At 50.3% G+C, this 23841-nt stretch overlaps 2 protein-coding genes across 5 annotated transcripts in view; one reads left to right on the top strand and one right to left on the bottom strand.

The window, feature by feature from the left end:
- CNNM2 (cyclin and CBS domain divalent metal cation transport mediator 2) overlaps positions 1-11009 on the top strand; it is a gene marked incomplete at its 5' end in the record, with an annotated part of 122512 nt that extends 111503 nt beyond the window's left edge. For 2 of the 3 annotated variants that reach the window (XM_082308341.1, XM_082308342.1), the window contains 3 exons: positions 513-606; positions 6955-7139; positions 9337-11009. In XM_082308341.1, the coding sequence (XP_082164467.1) occupies positions 513-606; positions 6955-7139; positions 9337-9546 (489 nt within the window). In that variant the 3' untranslated portion in view covers positions 9547-11009. The remainder of the gene's footprint in view (positions 1-512; positions 607-6954; positions 7140-9336) is intronic. The other variant, XM_082308343.1, reaches the window with a different exon arrangement.
- Positions 11010-22128: 11119 nt separating this feature from the next.
- The window catches only part of NT5C2 (5'-nucleotidase, cytosolic II), a 62957-nt gene continuing 61244 nt past the window's right edge, over positions 22129-23841 (bottom strand). For both annotated transcript variants that reach the window (XM_082310355.1, XM_082310356.1), the window contains one exon: positions 22129-23812. In XM_082310355.1, the coding sequence (XP_082166481.1) occupies positions 23555-23812 (258 nt within the window). In that variant the 3' untranslated portion in view covers positions 22129-23554. The remainder of the gene's footprint in view (positions 23813-23841) is intronic.

Genomic DNA, 23841 nt, shown 5'->3' with positions numbered 1-23841 from the left:
TTTGTTTCTGTAGGAGTCTCAAGAGTGAAGGTAGACAGCCTCCTCTCATGTTGTCTCCCATCTCCTTTTCCTATGTTTATGTTAGAGGGGACTCTTCGTGTGAATGTGAGCTGTGGCCCGAAATGTCTAGGTGTCTCAAGACCCCCAGGTGACTGTGCTACATATAAGCTTGTTGTGATACTGGGGGAGTGTTTTTTCACTCTGCATTGAGGGAAAGCAGCCTGGCAGCACTTGGAGCAGGGCAATAGTACCACCCCGAAGCACTGTGGTGATCCCACTCCTCTGCAGGGACTCACGCTGGCCACGGGGCACCAAAGACCAGGATAGCTCAGGGCACAGGAGCGCATTGCCCTCCGGGGTCTGTCCCTCTTCAGGCACCGTTACAAACTGCAGGGGCCATGGCACTGCTTAGGAATGTCAGGCAAAATTAGCTTTCAGGGCTCAAGCCTGGTCTTGTGCCTCAAGACCTACGGTCCCTTTTAATTGCAGCTCTCTCTCCTTTTCCTTAACAGGGGAAAGTGGAAGTGGAAGCTGGGAAAGAGGGGATGAAGTTTGAAGCTGGTGCTTTTTCCTACTACGGGGTGATGGCCCTCACAGCATCGCCAGGTATGTCCTCTTACCATCCGCTTCTGGAATGCGCTCCTGCACAAGCCTGCCCGTCGGGAGGAGGCTGCGCAGGGCATCCCCCCGCCGTATCCGTGGGGCTGATGGAAACGATACCTCCTTGCCAGCAAAACTGCCTGCCTGGCACAGCATCCCGGGGAGGCGCCCGGGCCGGTGGCGGTGCTGACTCCGAAACTCAGCGGCTGGCAGCGGTTTGCCAGCTCCCGGAGGATGTGAGTGTTGGCCTTAGCGAGTGATGTGTTTGGTACTGGAGGACAGCTTTGTAGTTTTGCTCACGGTAGGGTAACAGGGATTGAATTAACGGGAATAAATAATTAGTGGCAGAGGGACATCTAGTGGTGCAAAGTACAAACGCCTGCTTAGTCTGGGGATGGTTTGCTTTACCAGTCTTATTTCTAAAGCTGTCTTGAGGAGAAGAAGGGCAGCAGTGCAAGAAAAAAGATTGCTCCTGTCAGCTTGTGTGGAAATGTAACCAAGAAATCGGCAAGGGGGGAGAGCTGGTGTCTGAGGGCGAGGTGTGAGCCAGTTCCCACCGAGGTGTGAGCCAATTCCCAGCACGCAAGTGGTAGCCACACAAGCCACCACCTCACAGGTACAGGTTGGGGGATTGTCTTATAATCCACCAAGAGCAGGCTCCAGTGCTGTATTTCAGCATTTGGTGATGTATTTTGGTGCTAGCAGTGTCACCACTAAGATCTCGACCTCAACTAGGAGTCCACAGCCCCGCTTGGGAGAGCTGGGGCGCTGGTGCTGGCGTTGGCCATCTGCTGACCCAAAGCCACTTGCTCAGCTTCAGGGAGAGACATTTCTCATGCTGAAACCAGCTCCTCCTGTCACAGCAGGGTTTATGTTCCACTGGAGAGGCAGCTTGTTTTAATTGTACGCTGATGAACGCTCCCTTTACGTATGTGTACCTATGTGTATGTGCATTAGTGAATGGCATTGGAATGAAAATGATTTTGTAAATTATGAGTATAGCCTTATTAAACTCTACAGACAACAGCAGTTCTCTTGGACGTGTGAGCTCACTTTTACAGGCAAGGCTAATTCTTCCTTAATTATGTGCACTTTAATTTGATCAGTCTAGCTTATACCTTTTGAAGCTTGACAGATTTGAAAGTGTGCAGAGCACTGGGTGGATTTTATCTAAGCGACAGCAGCAGTGTTCACGAGGAATCATGACACACACGTGTGTAGAATTGCATCATACCCTCAGCTTCGCAGCTCAGCTTTTGCAATATGGGCCAGGCATGGAGCTGGGTTAGGCATGGTCACTTCTTCTACCAGACCTATGCTTGGAAATCACTTGTGGCATCTCTGTTTTGCCAGCATTGTTCAGTTTGAATGTTTTCATGTGGGGGGTGTTTTTTGTGTTGCTAACCCTCCCCGCAACCATGCCAGTTGCCCCAAGTCCTGTGAGGTCAAATGATCTCCTCTTCGTGTGCTCTGAAATCCATCTTGGATTTTGTCAGGTCAAACTTAAGGATATGCACTATTTTAAATTAATCTCGGCCAGCCTTGGATTTATTTATCTTCAACTGGTTGGCTTTTACCAGTAGCAAACCCCTCGTTTTGCTGGCTTTCTCTCCAGGCTTTAGAGAATTTGTTTTATGATGTCTTGCAGCATCCTGAGATTTCTGTTAGGATGAGCTCATAAAAATAAATTTCTGTTGCTCTGTGTAGACAGGAAAGCTCAGTGAAAGTATAAGTCATTGCAGAACAAGAGAAAACTCCTGCTCTTCTGTGTCCTAATTAGACATCGTGTGCCTTCTCTCCCCACCTGGAATGTGAAATCAGTAACAGGAGAGTAAAGCATTTAAAAAACAAAACAAAACAAACAAAAAAAACCAAACAAAAAAACCCCAAAGAAAGAAAAGAAGAACCCCAAACCAAAAAAATCCCAACAAAAGAGTGAAGCTGTTTCCTTTAACTACAGATTTGCAGTCATGATGAGCAGTATGGTACCCATCCTGACAGGGATGAGCTTGGAGAATCACAACCTGGCTTGACATTTTACTGAAGAACTATAAAGTGTCTTTTGGTTTTATTTCTATTTTTGCCTGACTCCCATAAGGAACAGCACCTGTGAAAGCTTTCTGGCTTGTTTTAACTCTTTGCCTTCCAGGCTGGAGCGGGCAGCACCACTCCTTTTGAACTGTTTTAAAACTGAGTGTACCTTGACGGACTGTTCTGTGATGGATAACCATTCAAATTAGCAAGTGAAAATTGTTCACTTCACTGTAATTCCTTAGGCTTGTTTTTTGGTTTATTCCTAAAAGTGTTTAATTGTCTTTTTTGGTTTTGCTTTTGTTTTAACCCTTTACTTTTTCACAGTTGATTTGCACTTTTGGTTTTAGTTCTTCAGTGTGTGAACTGGCTCCTTCCCCTGTCGAGTGTGGATAGCTGCCGCCTTTCTGGTCGTGATCTCATCCTTTTTCTCTCCCTCTTCTAGTTCCCTTGTCCCTGTCTCGTACCTTTGTTGTCAGCAGAACAGAGTTGTTAGCAGCAGGTTCTCCAGGTAAATCCGCATGCTTCTATTTTCACCATACTTGTGACTGCCCTGATGCCATAAAAACTCAGCTGCAGTCTGTATTTATCTGACCCCTTTGCTCGTTAGGGAGAAGTCCAACACAGAGTTATACCTCGCAGGTAGGTATCCTGAACTTTCGTTTATGGTAACTGGTAGCGACGTGACAGAGTCGTCAAAACGGGAAGAACTAAAAACACGTTGAAGAAAATGTATTTGGTAATGTGTGCTTGTTCTTGTTTCTCATACGTACACTGGTGGAAAATTAGGAGGGGAGATTTTTTAAAAGAAGGTATTCTCCCCCAAGCTGAGGCTTAAAAATTTCTGAAGAAAATGCATTTGGCAGAGGAGAATGTCTGCTGCTAAACTGCCATAAAAGGAAAACTTCTTTAATGAAGGAATTCTTATATTCTCATACGGGTAAATTCTATGGTTTGTATACACTCTGGCCATTTCAATTCCTCAAAAGCTGTGAGCTTTCTCTCAGTGAGGTTAATGCCGTGGACCAGCACAGTGATTATTTACTGAGTGGACGGATTTGCAATGGAATGTGCAAGAAGGTTGTGGGACCTCCTGTGGGGTTCTCTGGTTCCCATTTTGCTTAAGACCTTTCCCTGCTGAACAACCAAGTTGACTGACACAGAAATCCCTTTGGAGAGCAGAGACCAAGGAGGGAACAAATTGGGCCAAAAAGAGCTCTGAGATGTGGTTGAGCGGTTGGAAATTGGGAAGGGTCAAGAACTGAGCTTTGCAGACGCTGCATGCACAGAGTAGTTGAGAAAAATGGAAACCCATCAAGAAAGTCTGTAGGAAGAGCAGAATCCTAAAATAGTTTGGGCCACAGTGAACATATTTCTTCCTTTTGAAGTTTTCTTTTTCAGATGAAACATCTTTCCCTAGACCTAAAAGCAAACAGGATAATGGTGTGCATATTTAAGTGAAACATCTCCTAAACATGAATACGTATCATGCGTTTCATAAACTTTCACCATCTGCTTCCTGTATTTTCCCCCTCTTCTTTTTTCACTTTTGAAAATGTATTTCACCATCAGTCCTTAAATTAGTCTCATGCACATTCCAAACAAACTACAGGTTGTTGCCCTGCAGGGGATTTTTTTCCTGCCCTGTTAAAGTTTCCTGCTGCTAAACTTCAAAGAAGGGGGAGAAATTTAATCTTTCTTTAATTAAAGTACCTGATGGCTTTCTTTTAAACTCCGTGGCTTTGATTATCTTTTTTAGCTTGGTTCTTTTGTTTTGCCAGGTCTTCTTTTTTTTTTTTCCTTTTCCTTGCTACAAATAAGTGTACACTTTGCACATGCAAGTTGTTTCCAATATAAATGCCAAGTATATTTTCCTAGCTTTTCCCCCAACTAAAAAAAAAAAACTAAAAAGAAAATCAGTAATGGAAAATAATAATGGGGAGAATCTCCTTTGAAAGGAATTGATGTGGTAAGCCTGGTCGCTATGACAATGTGGTACCAGTTTTGATGAAACTCAGACCTTCTGCTCAGTCCTTTTAAAAAGAATCCCGTTGTTTAACCCCAGATTCATAATACAGTTGTATTGATGTTTGTCTTGTGGTTTGTGCTCTTTATCCCCTGTATAGGAAGGTGAGGAGTATGGGAAAACCTGGGTAGAAAAGATCTGTCCAGATCTGGGCTGGCCTGCTTGGGGGCTGGCAGGGCGCTGTTCTGCAAACACGGACCTGCCTGGTATTCTTCTGTCCTCTGCCCTTTCTGTATCCTTCCTCCTTCATTAACTTCTCTTCTCCCTCCCTGACTTGTACATGGTCCAGAAATGATGTCCTTTCCCTCAGATTTTTAGTAATCATACTTTTTTGTTCTGTCCTTGCGTTTCACCTGTCACTTTTTTGTGTGTGTGTTTTTTTTTTTAATATATGCTTTGTCATTTTGCTCTCTGTCCTTCTTTGTTTTTTATTAGTAATGTACTATAAGACCCCTGGTGAAAAGAAAGGGCAAATACAAGTCACACTAGTGTAAAGCTGTTCCAGATGGAAACCTTTATCCCAAGCAGCAGCGATGCTGGTGTCACACACAGCCATATTTTGCATATGCAGGTGGGAAAGACAGGACAAATTCACTCAGCCTTCACAGTTCCTTGTTCTCCAGTGGAAATTACAGCATCAAGCCCTGTGTGCAGATAGAGGTTTGGCTCCTGGCAGCAGTTATTGCAGCCTGCTGGGGCTTTCAAGATGGCAAGTTGGTATGGAGGAAAACCTCGCAGGGCTCGGAGTGCGTCCCCCTAAGCCTGTGCTTGGTGTTGCCATAGGGACCTGCGCTAATTCCATAGTGCAGAAAGGGCAGAAAAATTGCCAAGTTGTCAGAACCTTCTCTTCCCTTTTCTAAAATTTAAGGAAAGGCAACATCAGAGGGATTTTAAGTGGGAAAGAAAAACCAGGGCAATTCTGCCATGCATCTGGAAGCATCTAAAGTGTTAGGTTTAGGAAAGGCTGGATGCAGAGTTGTGGAACAGGCTGTGTCATTTGGGTAAGGAGCGATTATATTTATAGCGATTAAGTGGCAGAGGTAGGGTTGAATTTTAGTGAGCTTTTTTTTTTTAGAAATAAGTTTATATGTAGAAAAGTCTTCAAAAAAGAATCTGAAAAGCTTGCAAGGATACTGTTGCTGATTTGCTTGAAGAGGCTTTGTATCTTAAGATTATATGAAAATGATCTTTCAGCTGAATGGGGGTCACGTGGTGAGTAGCATAGTTTACATCAAGTTTCAGTTTGGGCGGGCTGAATGAAATTTAACTGCACTAAGATCCAAAAATTCACCAGTGCCAAAGACAATTCTTTGATCAGTACGTACTGTGTGTGCACCCAGGGAGAAGCCCATCAGCAGGAGGCCTTGGGATGTCTCTTAGGATGCATTTCTGCCCTCCTGTCTTCTGGGTCACTGTGTGACAGTGGCAGAAGCTAGGGATGCAAAATTGTCTGTGCCTTCCTGAAAGCACATTTACTTGAGATAAACTGTGGCTAATCACACTTGCAGGGGACAGCTGCAAGGTTTTCAAGTGAAACCCTGCAGTGCTTAAAGGCCAGCGATGGAAAATGATGTCTCTAGTTTACTCCTTTCCTGGACATAGATTTTCCTCTGTAGCACGGACTGTTTTCCCTGTTTTGCTGGCTGGCATGTACCACATGGAGCTCGCTCTCCTTCATTGAGTTTTTGCCCCTTCAAGCACTGGGAGGTACCAGAGGAAACATTGAAGTAATCACCATGTGGACTGCACTTTGGTCCACTGAGGACTCTATCACTCTTACAATTTTGAAAATGTCTTCTCTAACTCAGGGAACAAGACATATGTAAGGTACCAGGTGGAATAAAAGGGGGTAAGGGTTAGCTGGGACTGACTGTGGATGAAAGGTCTGGTATGGAGTTACGATTATAAATCATTACAGGAAAAAAAAAAAAAATTAAGCATGGTCTGACTATCCAGAGCTCCTGTAAGGGAGCCTTGGGACGTTACCTTTCTCTGGTGGTTACCACTCATCAGCTGAAGCACTGTGACTTAGCTGTGCACAGGGCATGTCCATTGCAGCATAAACAAAGCCAGGTTCCTTTAAGGCATACTCAGTGATGTCGGCTACCAACTTTGGAGTCAAAATGTACTCTTTTTCAGGGTAATTTTGTTGTTTAGCTGCATGTCTAGTTATGAGTGGAATAAGTATTTGCAGTTCTTTTGTGCTACATTGTGATTTATTATGTCCCTTTGAAACTGGTGACTGCAAATGTTTTCTGCTTGATTTAAGAAATCTCTCACTCTTACCCATTTCTCAGCTGAAAACAAGTCTCCACCTCGGCCCTGTGGCTTGAATCACTCAGACTCTTTAAACCGAAGTGATCGCATCGATGCAGTGACACCAACGTTAGGGAGCAGCAACAACCAGCTGAACGCGTCTTTCCTCCAAGTGTATGTTCCGGACTACTCAGTGAAAGCACTCACAGACATTCAGTTTGTCAAGGTAGGAAAAAAGCTGGAAAGGCCCCTCTGGAAAGCTGGGCTTGGCTGGTAGGATGGAGAGCCTGGGGAAGGGAGGTCCCTCTAGATTGCTCTGTGAGTAAATAGGATTATGAAAGCAGCTGTTTAAAAATAACTTTAAGTTACTTTTTCCCAGTAGCTGCTGTCCATTGATTTGCCTTCGCTGTTCCTCTCATTTAGGCTTGTAAGTAGATTGGTCACCTAAGTTTCTGGATTTCAGGTTCCTCGAGGAAAGATTATAGAAAATAACCTCTCTCTGCTTTTAGTCATGAAAGACATATCCTTGTGAAGCCTTTGGAGCCATCTGAAATGAAGACCCTTCAATATCAGACAGTGTCCTTTTCTAAAGGATGAGACATTTTCTGTTGGTTGCAATTTTTATTCACTTTTGATTTTGGTTTCAGTTTGGGGTTCTTGATCTTACTTTCCGACTTGTCATCCTTCTTCTGCTTGGAGAAGTCTTGGACATTTCTCTTTATCTTAACTTCACATGTTAGGCTCATGTCTCATACTACCAGTGAGTTGCTGCATGAATACAGCTCTGTTCCCCAGCATGGTGCATCCCACGCTGAAATGTGTGTGAGTCCTGTGGGATAGGAAATCTAGCTGAGCTGAGGAACAGCTAATGCTGGCAGCAATTCCAGCCCAGCTGGGAGTCCAGGGAAGCTGACGTCCCATGGCCAGAAGTTGACCTTGATGCTTTTCTGAAATTAAGTGCACGTTCACAGTTTCTTTGTATGCAGCTCAAATGATTTGTGAACTCAGCTTCTTTCAAAGTTAATTCAATATTAAGAACGTGGAATAGAGTAGAAATACTAGAATGCTAAATCGATTGTTCTGTAGCCAAATTTTAAAAGGAGAGTACAGTCTTGCATTCAAAACTTGACAGATGCAAGTGCACTGGTCGATGGTTCAAGCCTTCAAGGTTTAGATAAGTAAATATTTATCACTGGGCAAGTGATTCTCACTATGGATTTCAATGGCTAATCTGCTGTACAAAGCAGCTGCTCATCTTAAGCTGGTTTATGTGGAGTCCTTCCAACTATCACTGTATTCATACTGAGGCTAATGAATGCTAAACTGTCTGTTATCTCTGCAGTCAGGCTTGCACACCTCTCTGCATCACTCCGCTTTACACACAGGACAGAGTACTCAACGTTAGTGTTTTCACTGTGCCACGTGGGCATTTATTCGATTAATACCTTGTAAACCAGGGTTGTGACTTGCTTGTGCATGTTTGGATTTTGCTTTTTGAGTTGTGACCTGGTCCATCTGACTCTCTCGGTTTCCAGTCTCTCTCTTGTGTTGCTACTGAAACTTAAGGCTTTCCAAAAGTCTTGTTTCACCACTTCCACCTTCCTGCCTGCTGAGATAACCCACTGCTGTTGTAGCACATGGGGCTGCCAGTGCACGTGCATCCTGCTGCCTGTCCTGGCTGAGAAGGCTGACCCTGAGGAGTTTACGGGGCTGGTTGCTTGTGGCTCCAGGAGGAATTCTCCCCTCTACCACCGTATGCAGATATACGGGGCTGTAGGCTTCCTTGCCTCTGGGACATCGTGGGCAGTATCGCTCTGTGCTCTAGGCCAGCTCCTGTCATGACTGTTCTGCTGAGTGCAGCCAGCTCTTGCCGAGACCAGTGGAAGACTTCATGGGTTGCTAATTTGGACTCATTTCTGTGGAGATCCCAGTCTTCTCTAGAATCGAACGTCCTTATGTATCAGAACAAGGCTGTAGCTCCTGCTGCGTTTGCTGGCCTAGACAGGAGCAGTAAGGCTTGTACCCTCTGGCTCTATAGGGACTCTTAGAGCCTCACCAGGAGCTCGCTGAAGTTGGGAGAAAGACTTCACTGAACTCTGGTTCTCGCCCTAAAAATGTGCATGGTTAGAAGGAAATGGAGATCTGATTTAAAAATCTCTGCATAGGAATAAATCCCTGCCTTTGAACAGCATGGTGATCACACAGCTCTGTGCTTCTACCCTGTCTGGAAATGTCACCATGCTGTGGTGTTGAGTTGGGATGCTCTAGGCTTGCAAAGCTCAGGGATGTTTTATAAAAACAGGTAAACGGGTTGAAGTGTGATCATCTGGAAAGGGAGGGCACTTTATTTTCTCAGTGTGTCCCATGGGAGATACAAAAGTGTGACTGGCTGTTTTTGTTCCTTCTTTCTGTTCTTGGAGCAGATCTCAAGACAGCAGTACCAAAATGCCCTGATGGCATCCCGGATGGACAAAACACCTCAGTCCTCGGACAGTGAAAACACTAAAATCGAACTGACTCTTACGGAGCTGCATGACGGTTTGCCGGACGAGACAGCAAACCTGCTGAACGAACAGAACTGTGTGACTCACAACAAGCCCAACCACAGTATGCACAGTGAAGGAGCGATCTAGGAGCTGACTCCCCACAACCCACCCATCCCATCTCCTCAGCAGGACCAGCCCTCGCTCCTTCCTGCCTCCTCCCTGAGTGTGAACACCGTTAGTATGTGCTTGCAACACTGTGCTGCATCCAGTGTTCTGAGACCAAAGACTTTTGCGTCCGTTCTGGGAGCAGAAGAGGAAGAAACAGGAAGAAAGGAGCAAAGAGCAAGAGAGACTAAAGCCCCAAGCGTACTTTGGGAATGGTGAGCCACCCTTGAGAACGATGAAAATACTTCTTGCAAAGTAGAATCATGTTTATTTTTTATCTGTATTTTTGATCCTTGTTGGGTTTTTCCTCCTCAAACACATATGGAGAAGTTTAAAAGCTCCTCCAGTTATTTTTTCAAGAGAGATCATGTTTTTAAAAAGTATTTTGCAGAGTTTTAAATTGTTTCTGTCCCTCCTGAACCTCAAATGGGCTCTGTCGTGGTTTTGTGAATTGGCTCCAATGTCCTTAGGCCTCTTTTCACCCCTCTCTCGTCCTTTTTGTTGCCCTGTTGAAGAAGTTAGTAACTGGTACTTGTATGTTATTTGTGTCCTAAGAATGAGCAAGCTTCAAGGAACCTCTGGTTTCAGCCACCTGGAGGGCCAAGGGATGAGTATTATTACATTCTTCCAGTTAAGTTTCAGGGAAGGAGTGGTTACTTTTGGTATTTAATGATCTCTCAAATTTCAGAAGGTTTTTTGTAAAACAGGCAAAAGCATTATTACACTTAGAGTTTTGTAACCTCCAAAAACTTTGTGTATGTTGAAGACGATACTGGGGGAAAGGAGTTAATTAGCAAAACTGCAGTCTCATGAAATGAAAGCCGGGCGTAATTTTCCACAGCGAAGTAACTGGGTAATTTTTCATTGATGTTCCTGACAATTGCATGGTGAAGTAATGTGCACACCCCAAAATGACAAGCTTTTAAGCACTCGTGTGCTGTAGCTGTCTGCACACCATTACCTTGGCCAGAGCAGATGTGCAGTCTTTGCTAAATAACAGAGAACATCAGTCCTGGTCCCCCCTTCAATCTCTAGTATTAACACAAAAGATGCTGCTACAATTATGCCCAAAATACATCCTCCAGGTGGCAGTGAACCTCTGCCAGTGCAAGGATGGGCTCTGCTGAGGAGTCAGGACCGTCCTCTCCTCTCCAAGAATCATAGAATCATTAAGGTTGGAAAAGACCTTTAAGATCATCGAGTCCAACCGTTAACCTAGCACTGCCAAGTCCATCACTAAACCATGTCCTCAAGCACCACATCTACCCGTCTTTTAAATACCTCCAGGGATGGGGACTCAACCACTTCCCTGGGCAGCCTGTTCCAATGCCTGACTACCCTTTCGGTGAAGAAGTTTTTTCTAATATCCAACCTAAACTTCCCCCGGCGCAGCTTGAGGCCATTTCCTCTTGTCCTATCGCTTGTTACTTGGGAGATGAGACCGACCCCCACCTCGCTACAACCTCCTTTCAGGCAGTTGTAGAGAGCAATAAGGTCTCCCCTCAGCCTCCTCTTCTCCAGACTAAACAACCCCAGCTCCCTCAGCCCCTCCTCACCAGACTTGTGCTCCAGACCCTTCACCAGCTTCGTTGCCCTTCTCTGGCCACGCTCCAGCACCTCGATGTCCTTCTTGTAGTGAGGGGCCCAACACTGAACCCAGGATTCGAGGTGCGGCCTCACCAGTGCCGAGTACAGGGGCACTATCACCTCCCTGGTCCTGCTGGCCACACTATTTCTGACACAAGCCAGGATGCCATTGGCCCTCTTGGCCACCTGAGCACACTGCTGGCTCGTATTCAGCCAGCTGTCGACCAACACCCCCAGGTCCTTTTCCGCCAGACAGCTCTCCAGCCACTCCTCCACTCCTCCCCGAGCCTGTAGCGTTGCATGGGGTTGTTGTGACCCAAGTGCAGGACCCGGCACTGAGCCATGTTGAACCTCATGCAGTTGGCCCCAGCCCATCGATCCAGCCTGTCCAGATCCCTCTGCAGGGCCTTCCTACCCTCCAGCAGATCAACACTCCTGCCCAACTTGGTGTCATCTCCAAACTTACTGAGGGTGCGCTCGATCCCCTCGTCCGGATCATTGATAAAGATATTGAACAGAACTGGCCCCAGTACTGAGCCCTGGGGAACACCGCTTGTGACCGGCTGCCAACTGGATTTAACTCCACTCACCACAACCCTTTGGGCCCGTCCATCCAGGCAGTTTTCTACCCAGCGAAGCATACGCCTGCCCAAGCCACAGAGCAGCCAGTTTCTCCAGGAGAATGTTGTGGGAAACTTTCTGGACGTGTGTATTGCACTTCAGGGATTCAGAGAGGTTTGTTTCCAGGCTGTTCCCAGCCACATTCCTTCCTTTGAGTGGATTTAGTGCATTTCCTTCTCTCTTGCCCCTTTTAACAGCCATTTTAGGGATTACCACAGTAGCAGAGCAGAGAGCCTCCCACCCAGCTGCCGCTAGTGCAGGGCGCCCTGCATTGGGCAGCAGAAACCAATTTCTCTACCCCAAAAACGTGAATGCAGACTGGGTGCAAGCAAGAGGCACCCCGTGGCAGTTGTGCATCACACACCCCCCACTCCCACAGATGGAGTCTGAGTCCTCAAAGGAAAAAAAATGTCCCATCCCCCCGATCCTCTCCCCTTCCAGTGCTGTCTCAAACAAAATGTGAACATTGCCCTCGATATCTGGAGTGATTAAGAAATCAGGCATTGCGGTTTCTCTGTTTCGAGACCCTTCCATGGCCCTTGGCTATGTAGCATTTCCCTTCCTTTCTTTACACCCAGATAATCTCATCTGACCCTCAAAGAAGCCCCCAGCCCCAAGTGCAACTGCCAGAGCTCTCTGTGCCTGCACGCCCGCCCCGTCTCTCCTGCTCACGGGCTGGGGAAGGCGCTCGTTGCAAGTTCCCGCGGTCCGTCTTTGCGAACGGTGGCTGGAAAGGTGCAATATTTTGCTGCAGGATCTCCCTGCAGGAAATTGGAGTGCATGGTGTCAGAGCTGATTGGGTCTGCATGTGTCTCTCCTCCTCTCTTTTTCGGCTTCAGAAAGCAGCCGTAATTTTTGCTGTCCTCCCCAGTGGGAAAGGTGCACTTCTTCCTTGGAGCCACCCATGAGGATGAAGTCCCCACAAGGGGGCATAGAAATTGCACAGTATCTAACTTGTGCACCCAGTGAGGAGGAAATGGGGCCCCCAAAACCTTACTCTCATTTAGCTTATTATTAACTTTTTTTGAGTCCCATGTAAAAGCGTTTCCTTAGTCTCCATCCTCTCTCTGATGAGCACCAGCCTGCCACCGCCGAGAGCAGACGGCTCAGCGTCGGCACGGGCTGACCTAAGCCCTGCTCGTTCCCGGAGAGCTGCCAATATTGCACCTTTCTCGGAAAGCAAAATGTTGAGATGTTACAGCGTTTGTCCTCGGCAAGGGACTCGCCTCGCCAGTTTGTATCTAGCGTTGCTGAATGTAAAAGTTTGTCGGAAGTGTTTGACACGGTGGTGAACTTGAGATGCAGTATCCGTTTTGTCAAACCTGCTGAAGGAGGGAAGGCTCAAGTCGAGGCAGCTCGCTCTCTGGGACGAGGTTGCTCGCTGGATCTGACTTCTGCTTCTTATGGCAGGTTATAGATTTGTTTCAGTGTCTGTTTCCCTTTTAAAAAAAAAAAAAAAAAAAGCCAATTTTTCCAACCAAAGCCATGTGATCCCAAAGCAAATACCTCCTGCTTATGCCCATGCTGCACTGTTCCAAAATTTGCAGGCAATTTTTTGCATGACTGTTTTTCATCATTTGTACAGATCCAATAATGGAAAGTGAAATAATTTCCATAAAAATAGTTGATTATAGATGTGTTTCATATGGAAAATATGTACCTGACCCAGAGGGGTTAGGAGCTGCTACTACTAATTAGCTTGAAGAGCAAAGCATGGTCCTCTCCCCGGAGGGGAAAAAAACCAGTCTCCCTGTTCTCAGGGTATTTACAGTTTTACTGTTTAACAAATGCAAGGGGTTCCCAGCCCTCGTGGTGGGAACCATCACAAGCAGAGGAGCCCGGCGCCCAGCTCAGGATCATTTCTGAGCCTCCGGATGGCGTTTGCTGGCGCCGGGGCTTGGCTCTCCCGACTGCAATGGAGATGCCATGGCGCCTGAGTCTGTACCCTGCCAGAGCAGGTCTGCTTTCTCTGCCTTGCTGGCTGCCTGCCTGCATTCAGGTGGGCTCAGATGCTAGATGCCATGCCGCAGTGCCATAAGGAGGCATGGCAGGGCTGCCGGTCATCGCCGCGGCGCAGGGCACCAGCTGGTGGCTTTGGGAATCGTTGGACTTGACCTCAGACCTTGGCAAGGCTTTTGACTCGTAGAAAGGATACTGCATCTTCCTATGTCAACTCCTACTGCCGCCTTTGTTCCCCTCGTCCGTCTGCCCCCGGGTGCAGGCAGAGGGGTGGACGATGGCCTGTTGGCCAGGGGAGGCTGGGAGGGCATCTAGCCATGGTTTCTACTGTCAATACAATTTTGCACAAGAGTTCTTTGAAGTGAGGTTTTCAACACTAATATCTTAAATGCACAACTGTGAATTATAACTTTTACACTCCTGTTGGTTGAATTTCCTTTAAATGAAATGAACCTGAATCTGTTGTAACTATGATTTTTTTTTTTTTTTTTTTAATTCTGTGTATTGCCAAATCTTTGTAAAGAGTGAAGGAATGTTCTTGCTTTCCAATGAGAATCTTTCTCCAAATGAGACTGACTCTGGTGACGTGGAGATCATACGAAGCATGCTAGTTCTGAGTGGAGAGGGGCTCAGGGTGGGCTTAGCAAACCAGCCTCGGCCTCTCTGTAGACCCCAAGCTCAGACCCTCCAGAGTTTACAAAGCGCTTATTGTTTTATTCCCAGCTTGTCCACTCCTTGAAATCCCTGTGCAGCTGGAGGCTGCTGCTCCGGAGGAGCTCAGGACAGGGTATCCCGCAGCGGGACGAGGGATGCTGGCAGGGTGTCGGGGCTGGCCGGGGAGCAGGGGCCCCGAGGCTGGTGTGGCAGGACCAGGTGCTTCCCCCATCCAGTTGCACCAGCAGAGCGAGCTCCACGGGGCAGGTCCTTCCACCGCTCTCCACCTCTGCTCCGAAACTGTAGTCGTGTGTAGTTCCCTCTCGTGCTCTTTTTGTCCCCACGCACGCTCCTGCTCCGGACTGAGCAGGGGTGGGATGATGCCGAGACCTGTGCGGGGCAGCTGGAGCTGGCTGCTCAAGGCTTGCAGTTCTTGGGCCCTGTTGGAAGAGGGGTCAGCCGCTCCTTCACATTGTGCTCACTGTTCTGTTCCTCCTTTCTTCTCCTGGACTTACTCCCCTTTTCCTCACCACAGGGTTGTTTGGGGTTTTTTTTGTTTGTTTTTTCCTTCTTTTCTTTAAGTGCCTTTTTGTGCGGGTGGAGCTGGCAAGAGTAGGAGTCTCAGGATATGGCCCTTTGCACTCACCTCAGACCTGGAGAAAGCTCAGGGGTAGCAGGGCGAGTTGCCCATGATGGCCCACGGACATCACCCGTTGCTGCCTCTCAGCCTTCAGGGCCCAGCTCAGATGAGGATGGGATTTTGGCACCGGTGATGTCAGGCTCTGGCTCAAATCAGCTCAAAGAAAACCAAAGAGGTAGCTTTGTGCGAGGGGCTGCTTGGGCAGCGGTGGTGCTTCCTGTGATCTCTGCAGAGCGTAGCCGAGGGGTGCGGGGGTGTGGATGGCAAAGAGCAGCGCTGTCTCCTCACGAGCGTCCTGTGTAAGTATCCTACGTGATGGAGAACACAGCCGCGTTCTCCAGGACCCCTTGGAACATGCATCTTCCTTGTGCTGAAATACACTATCTATAGAAATCATTCCCACATGAAAGATGTACCATATTTTATATGATATCTAATTAATACACACATCTGTGGTTTTAAAACTAGTACCTGTGTACCAGTTGTCAAGTTATCCAGTGTCTGGATTGCCAGTAGAAAACTGGGTCTGGGGGGCGGGGAAGGATGCTACAGAGAGTACCTCTTGTTGTGATGCTAACTCGAGGCTTCATCCCAAAGGTGTCCGACCAGCGTTGAGGGGTTCCTGCGTTCGTACTGTGCGCTGCCATGTGCCAAGCTGGCACAAAGCAGGAACCCAGCCTGTGCTGAAAGGCTCGGTGTGATACGGACCCGGGCTTGCTGCCCGCCCCGCTGCCTGGCTCTCCACTGGGGCTCTAAATAGACCCAAAGAAGTACCTGGTCCTTGGATACCAAGGGTTGGTTTGGCCCAACAGTGAAATGACGAGCTTAACAAACATGATCGAAAGGCAGGCATCTTTTCATGGTACAGAGGAGAGAGCAGCCTTCATCCTGACTTGACCAGCAGAGAGGACAAGCTCTACACTAAAAGCTGGGCTGGGAAGGTGCCTCGTCCCTGCTCTGTTGTTATACTTGGTCCATCAGTTGCAGGTCTCTTGTCGGTGTGATCTCTACGGTGATACTGGCCTCACTCTCATGCGTCGGCAGCACAGGGAACTTGGAGACATCCGCAGCTTCCCGCAGAGCCCCCCAGATGATCCCGCTCGGTGTCTTGCTCTTGTCCTGGAGCCTGGCTTCACACTGGGTTGCGTTCCTCTGCGGTTAGTTTTACAGCCGTGTCCTTGAGGCCGTGTCCAGGCGAGGGGATGCTGTTGCTGTGGGTCCGAAGCGGTACAGTTGAGCTTTTTTGGTCTGGTTGTGCATACTTGCTGTTCTGTTAGAAGCTGGATGCTGAACCTGGGGAGGCTGGAGCATTCCCTAGGAGAAAGCCTAGGATGCCAGGTTGTCCCAGTGCCCTTCCCTGAGCTGCAGGGATGGGAATAATAGGGTGCTGGAAAGCTGCCTCCAGCCCGTGGCACGGTACAGGTGGCGGAGGGAGGTGTTTCACAGATCGGTAGTGCTGAACTTGGTCAAAGTGACATCTTGTTTTTCTCGTTATCCTGAGGTCAGGCTCTGTAGCGGTTCTGCACCTTGGAAATACGGTACTCAAAGCTGCTGGTCTTCTCTCTCCAGCTGAAAAACATCTTTCTGCTCTCTCCTGAGGTTTCTCCTTCGGGCCTTGTTTTCCTCTGAGCGGGGCTGATCCCTGGGATCCTGCAGAGGACAGTGTCCTGGCTGCTCTCGCCCCTCCAGCACAGATTTCTGGCTAATAAAGTGCTCTATGTTTAATCCTCCCCTGGGCAGGAGAGGTTTTGCTGTTCCTGACAGAAGCTGCCTGTTGTAGAGCTGGGCTTGAGGTTTGTCAGCTGTCGTGAGCCAAGCAAGCACCTGAAACACACAAAGGCTGCAGGCAGCTCCAGTGCTCCAGAGGTGGATTTGATGTCTCTGTTGTCTTCTCCTGGAAGCAATGCAGCGGTCAGTTTATAGCAGGGTTTGTTGGGATGGAAGGGCTTGTCCCAGCATTTAGTGCTTGGTGGAGCAGTCTAGCATCCCATTTCAGCTGCTTGGAGACTGCAGAGCTTTATAAAAGGAGGTGTTTTTTAATCCTCTGGGCATCAGTCTTCTACCAAATCATTCGAAATCCAAGTGAGAAACTTGTAGGTATCAGATGAGTAGCCCAGATCATATGCCTTTAGTTGGAAGTGCCAATACCAAGTGCATGCCTTCTGGATTTGCCCAAAGATCAATCATCTGTGAGGGCGGAGGGGGCTCCCGGTGAGCTCCTCTGGTCACCGAAGTGACAAACTGGCCAGGCCTAGATCAGCTCTAGCGTCATCCCTGCTTTATAGTCTCAGGTCCCAGCAGGCTGGGCTGGTTTGGCCGGCGGGTTTTTACCTGGGGGTACGTGCTCTGTCCTTCTGCGTCGTGCTGGCTTGGATTCAGCAGTGGGGCTTTCTGCGGCTGCTGCTCTCGCATCGGCCAGGGCCGTTCCTCTGCTCTTCTCGCTGTGCTTTTGTTGAGTGTTCAGGAAGGCGAGAGAAGGAGGTGCAGCAGTCAGGAACGGGAGATGCTGCGGCCATCCCGTCTTCGTTCCTCACACTAAGGGTAGGAGATGATGCTTAAGGGACTCTGCCTTCCTCGCAGACTGCATAAAATTTGGAGAGTGGAAACCCACCAGGACCCCAGCACCAGTGCTACGGTCCCATTTGATCCATGTTCTCCCGAGCACAAGGGCGGCTTGCGGGCGGTTCAGGCTCGGGCCCTGCTGAGGGAGCCCAGAGCTCTTGGCCTGTGCTTTCTCCAGCCCGCGCAGCTGCAGGGCCAGCCTCGAGACCTGAACCGTGGGGCGGCTGCCCAGGTGCCCAACACATTGAATCTGAAAACCCAAATACTTGAGAAGCACTCCTGGAAGCCATGAGTGGCCGGTGCTCGGCAGCCGGAGGTCTCACACCAAACCTTTCTCCTGCAGTCGGGTCCTCCCTGGCTGCCCCGAGCCGCCTCCGGCCGCTGCTGGCTCGGCCTCGTCCCCCCGCTCAGACGCCTGGCGGCTCTCCCTCCACAGCGCGTTTTTGTGGCTACCTGAACCCGCTCAGCCACTCCGGCCGGCTCTTCCCTGTGTCTTACTTGCCATCGTACATGGTCTTTGCAAATTGTATCATATTGTACATGACTTCGGGTTTCCAGAGTTGTAGTGTTCTGACTACAGTATTTCCATGTGTGTACATAAACCTGAATAAGCACAACTGAAATCCTGAATGAAGTGTATACGTTTCATATACTGATTGTCATACGAATGAATTTTATAATTATTCCAATTTTGTTGTAGATTTCCAATCTTTCCTATTTATTTTGTACCAGATTTATTTGTATATTTTGTGATTTTGTTTAAAAGCATTTTGTTTATTTCTATTCTTTTTAGATAAATGATGATTTTTTTTCTGTTGAACATTCCAGTTTATGCATTTTTCCCTCCTCCATGCTCCCCCCCTCATTTCCAAGGGACGGATTTTGGCATGCGGGTGGTGGGGCTGGTGTCGGTGATCCCGGACCCAGATCTCTGCTACTGGCACATCAGCGGTCTTTAATCTCCACTTCAGCTGTCAAGAGCCACGGAGAGGCCGGATCCTGTTCCCCTTAGAGCCAGGTCTTGCTCTTTGCTTTGGTGGGTCTGGGCCCGTAAGTCCTCGAGCCGGGGAGGGCTGTGCCGCTGGTTTTGCTGACGAGGAGCTGGGAAGCTGGTGGCAGTGGCAAGCAGCTGACTTTCTGAAATTCCCTCAAGGGTGAGGGCCTTTTTCTTCCACTAATAAAAACCCCTTATTTACAACCTGCTCTCCATATATCATGTTTGTTTGTCCGGAAGCATAGATGCCGTCTGTCTGTCTGTCCGTAGCGCATGTTCCTGCCGGGCGGTGCGTGACTGGGGGTCGCCAGCGAGGGACGTGGCTGGTGGCGACGGCGGCTCCGTTGGATGGGAGTCACTGGTGGAGTGAGTCTGTCCTTCCCCCTGCGTGAGGTACTGCTGCCTGCTCCCCTGGTGCTGGGACTTTGGCAGCGGCGTTGTGCGGAGCCTGCAGTGACAGGCATAGTTCTGAGCAGGAGAGCGAGCCCGTGCTTAGTCCCCTGCTCAGCATCACTTCCAGCTCCACGCCGGCAGAGGAACGGCTGACCCTTTCTGCGTGCCAGATACAGCCCTGCCGTGCGCCATTTCATGCTTCTGCCATCCCTCAACCCGTCCTCCTCGCAGCCATGTCACCCAGCTGCTTCCCCTGCGCTGGCCTCTCTTCCTTGCTCAGCTCTTGAGCTGCTAAACCCTGGGTTAGCGAATTGGGCAGCGCCTGCTCAAGCCTTGTGGGGGTTTTTGCTGCACACAGTGCAGCCTCTGTCCCTGTTCTTGTGCTGCAGGGTGGCCCCAGCCCCCTGGACCGTGCTCCCCAACATCGTATCAGCAGGACGGGCAGAGTGGCAGGTCCTGTGCGGAACTCTGCTCCCCTGCGTGTGCCTGTCCCCGGCAGCGGGCGGGATGGTGGGATGCTGCAAGCAGGATGTAAGTAGAGTTAATGATGTGAAGGCAGACTTTGGGGCTGGCTCTGGTGGTGAAGAGCAGCGGGAAGGAGGAGCAGGGCAGGGGAGTCCAGGGCTCCTGGAAGGGAGGGTGCGAGAGGCCAGGTCCCTGCAGGGAAGCGGGATGGGTGTTGGCTGCGCTGTGGCGGCGGGGCGGGAGCCATGCCTGAATCAAAGGCAGCGGCACCCAGGGCTCTGTGTCCTCGAGGCTCTAGCAGCACCCAGGCTGCGCTCTGCCCTCGCTGTGCGGCTGGGATGGGACCCCAGTGCTAAAGACCAGGTCTCACATACTGTGTGTCACGCTCAAGGTCACCCTTTGTACCTACGGGTTGTTAAGTCCTGGTAGACCATTCACCCCCCGTGCTGGTGCTGCGTTGCTCTGTCTGAGGGCCTGGCCAGCCCTGTGCTCCAGCCCTGTGCTCCCGCCGCACGCTCCGCAGCCCAGCAGGCCCCAGGGCCGTTCTGCTGGAGGGGAGCACTCTGGTGCAGGGCCAGGGTGGGCTGGTGGCTCTGCACCTACAAAAGCGCTTTATCAATAGACACTGCAGGTGGCTGGGGCTTCTGGTGCCAAGGTTGCAACAGAGGCTGCTCAGGGACTGGCAGAGGGCTTTGCATCCTCCATCATGGTTAGGTGTACCCTGATACTGGGTTTGTGCTTCAGCTGCTGAGGAAGAGGAGCTGGGAGCACCTCTAGTTACTTTGACCTATTCTTCAGAAGTACTTGCTGGCAGTGCCCAACGCAAAATGGCTGCAGGGCTGTGGCTAAGGGCAGAGTGAGCCTTGCGTTCCTCTCCCTGGTAGCGTTTGCTCGGTGCAGCCACTGCGAGCCCCTCTGTCTCTGCGGAGCAGTGAGGGTGGCCGCGTGGTGGTGGAGAAAGCGGGAGAAATCAGTCGCTCGGGGCAGGGGCTGAGGCCTGTTCCCGGGGCTCGCTGGGCTTTTGCCGCAGGAGAGACCGTCGCCGGTAGGCAAGAGCGTGCCCGTCCCGTGGGGCGGGGAAGGGGCTGCGGGGAGAGCGGCAGGAGCCTCGCAGCAGCTGCAGCTCAGGCTGGCTTTTCCTGGGGGTTGCAGAGCCGGTTGGAGACACGGGTGCTGCAGACCACCGGCGTCCTGGGAGCAGAAGTGGTGCAGCCAGAGGCGCAGGCAGCTGCCTGCCAGAGGTGTGGGCTAGAAACACCGGGCTGTGGCCGTCTGCTGTGCCAGCCGGGCCAAGAGGCTTCACCCTGGCTCTTGCTCAGTGGTTTCTTACTGCAACGCCATGGCAGAGCCACCGCAGGATGGGCAGAGAGGCACGAGCAGTGCCTGTGTGTGTCTGTCAGGCTCTGCCCGCTGCTTTCCCACCATCAAGTGAGGGTCAAATACTTTCCATTGCTCCAGCCTTGAAGAGTCTTCTCCCCATCGCAGTCAGAAATAGCCCTGGGCTGGGAGTGAGCTATTTGTGTCGACCGGTTAGGAAGGAGGAATGCGCGGAGCTCCCCAGACCTCCCTTCCCGCAGCCGCACGCCCTCCCCAGCTGCTGAGCTAAAGCTTAAAAAATTCAAGTGGCTATACTTGGAGAAATGAGGTTTAAACATAGCAAAGCCCAGCATGGCCTTTAGTGAAAGGGCTCGGGAACAGCTCCCTCAAACCCCTCCTGCAGCCAGCCTCGCTGTGGGTACCATTAGCTGCTCTCCGGACCCCAAAATCAAGGGGTGAGGGACCCAGTGCTGGGTTTGGGGCTTTTAGCAATCCCTGAAGTGTCAGCTGTGGCTTGTTGGCCGCCATCTGCAGCCATTTAGTGTCGCTTTTCCGTTTGGCACTTTGGGCCCTGGGTACTGACTACCCTTCGGCGGTAGCTCTGATGGCAGGGCCTCGTCTGGTCTGGTTTGGTCGATACGAGGGGTTTATAGGCGAGGGCTGAGCGCAGCAATGTGCTGTCCCCAGGGCTGTCCCCGTCTCGCCCGGGCGCGGGGTCTGCGCAGCCTTTGGCTAGGCCGGCCGGTGCCGTCGCTCTGGCAGCACTGGCCTTCCCGTGGGTTTTTCTCAGCAGGTTGGCAGCTGCTGGTGAGCGTGGGCCGTGCTGTGCCACCAGTGCCACCCTGGGCACAGGCCAGGCATGGTGGGGAGCAGCCCCTGGTAACGCCTGTGGGAAGCAGCCCTGGAAAGGTGCGATGTTGGAGGTAGTGGCAGGGCGCGGGTGTTGCCCTTCCAGCCGTGGAAAATCCCCTCCTCGCTCTCTGAATCCAGGCCAAAACGCTTCTCTGCCTCCCCGTGCCTCCTGGCTGAAGCCGATGGGGATAACAAAAGCCTTGTGCTCCCCCCATCTATTCCTGCCCACCTGCTCCCCAGGGACCAGACAAGCCCTTAGAGCCAGATCCGCAGCCACTGCTCCGCAATGCTTCACACAACTCATTCCCGGAGATGCTTTCCCTCTTCCTCAGCCACCCGTCCCGCTGGGACCCCTGCAGACCCATCCTGGCTCCTGCCACCTCCAGCACAGCCCTCATCATCTCAGCGACACACCACAAAGCGCCAGGTGTTTTTTAGAAACATCATCATTTATTGACTTGAACAACTGCCACTACAGCAGCAGTGTTTCCTGCTCAGATGTTGTGGTATGGTTTTTCTTTTTTTATTTTCTTCTAAGGTACTTTAAAATGGAAAAAAAAAGATTAAATGAGTTTATGGTACTGAAACAACAGTCGAATTCGTTACAAGAGGGCCCTCGTTGTAATCCCTTCACAGCGAACGGCACAGGCTGGAGTAAGGGAGGCTGCACCCATGACACGGAGGGGAACTGCAGGGCGCTGCTGCCCAGCTGCGCACCAGCCCCACGCCTTCCCCTGCCTGGCTTCCAGGCACAAGGACCACTTGCCCGGCCCCGTGGGGCTCTCCTGGTCCCCGCATGGCAGCCTGCAGCCATCACCCTCCTTGGCCAGGGACGCAGCCTTGCCCACCGCAACCTGCGATGACGCTCCGCTTGCTCCGTGCCAGGCCAAAGACGAGGGCCGCTGCCAGGCGGACTGGCGTTTCCCGGCTCCCATCGTGGGGCTGGCCCTGTGGCATGTGCCGTTTCCTAGTTTAGGGCAGACACGCGTGGCCCGCAGCACCCTGGAATAACAGGCCCTTTCACTCCAGATGGTGGCTGGGTTTGTCTTTGGGATGCTTCACTTTCTTAACGTTGAGTGGACAGAAAGGTCACTAATAGGCAGTAGGAAAACAAACCGACTAACGTAATGCTAAAGCAGTAGCTTCAAGCTCCTGGGTTAATATTTACTGCTGAAACTACAGGAGTTGAGAACACAGTGTGCGGCTCAGCTGTTTGAGAAATGTGTTGGAAATCATGCATCACATGCCGATGACGAAAGAGAGATTTGAAACACTGGAGAGGATAACAAGCGTCTACAAGCTGAAACGTGTACAGCTGCGGATAGGCAAGAGCTGGAATCCGACCGCCATCCGTGACAGCCGGAGGAATCCAACCACTTGCACAGAGAAACTCACATCAAGCAGAGGGTAAACTGAGTGCTGGAAGCCACAGCAACACCCTGCCTAACACAGGGAGGGGGGAGTTTGTAACCCAGAAGCAGAGGGTTAAGGGCAGCAACCCAACGGGAAGGAGAATTTGGATCATTTTGTCTCCTGCAGGGCCCAGCACATCCCTTCCTTCTCCGCAGCAAATGTAACAAATGGCAAAAACCGTTCACAGGACACCGTTCAAATGGAAATCAAATGAAACACATCATGGGACATGGAGAAACATGCAGCATCCCTACAGGTAATGGGAGCAGCATGACAGCACAGGCGGGCAGTCCAATCTGAATGCACCACCCAGGCAGAATCCATCAGCTTTTTGAACCGTCTGCAAAACTGAAAACAAGGGTCTCCTCTTAATTAGTGTTAATTTGTTAAAAGTTTCCAGACACTTTCAAAATGTGCCTTTGCAAGAATCACACCCCCCCAACCCATCACCCCAAGGGCCCCAACAAAGGAATCCGCTCCTGATCACTGCTAGAGTCACGGTTTGTCTTCAGAGATGCTTCGCTGCTTCCTTCTTATTCCTCTTCCTCTTCCTCCTCTTCTTCCTCCTCTTCCTCTTCCTCATCATCATCTTCATCGTGGCAATGTGTGATTTCCTGAGGTGCCTGGGGGAAGAGGTTGGGCGGTTTGATCTCACTGATGGAGCGGGTCAGTTGATGCCGCTTGTAGTCAGAATCTTTAAAATCCACTGAGGTGCGATTGCGCGTGGCCATCGGCGACTCCTTCTCATTGATGTCGACGTGCGTGTGCTCTACCGTGGACTCGTGTGGCATCTACACATGTAAGAGAGAGAGGAGATGGC

Source organism: Platalea leucorodia (assembly GCF_965183815.1).
Source record: "Platalea leucorodia genome assembly, chromosome: 4".
NCBI classification, from domain to species: Eukaryota; Metazoa; Chordata; class Aves; order Pelecaniformes; family Threskiornithidae; genus Platalea; species Platalea leucorodia.
This window is presented reverse-complemented; position numbering and strand designations above follow the sequence as displayed.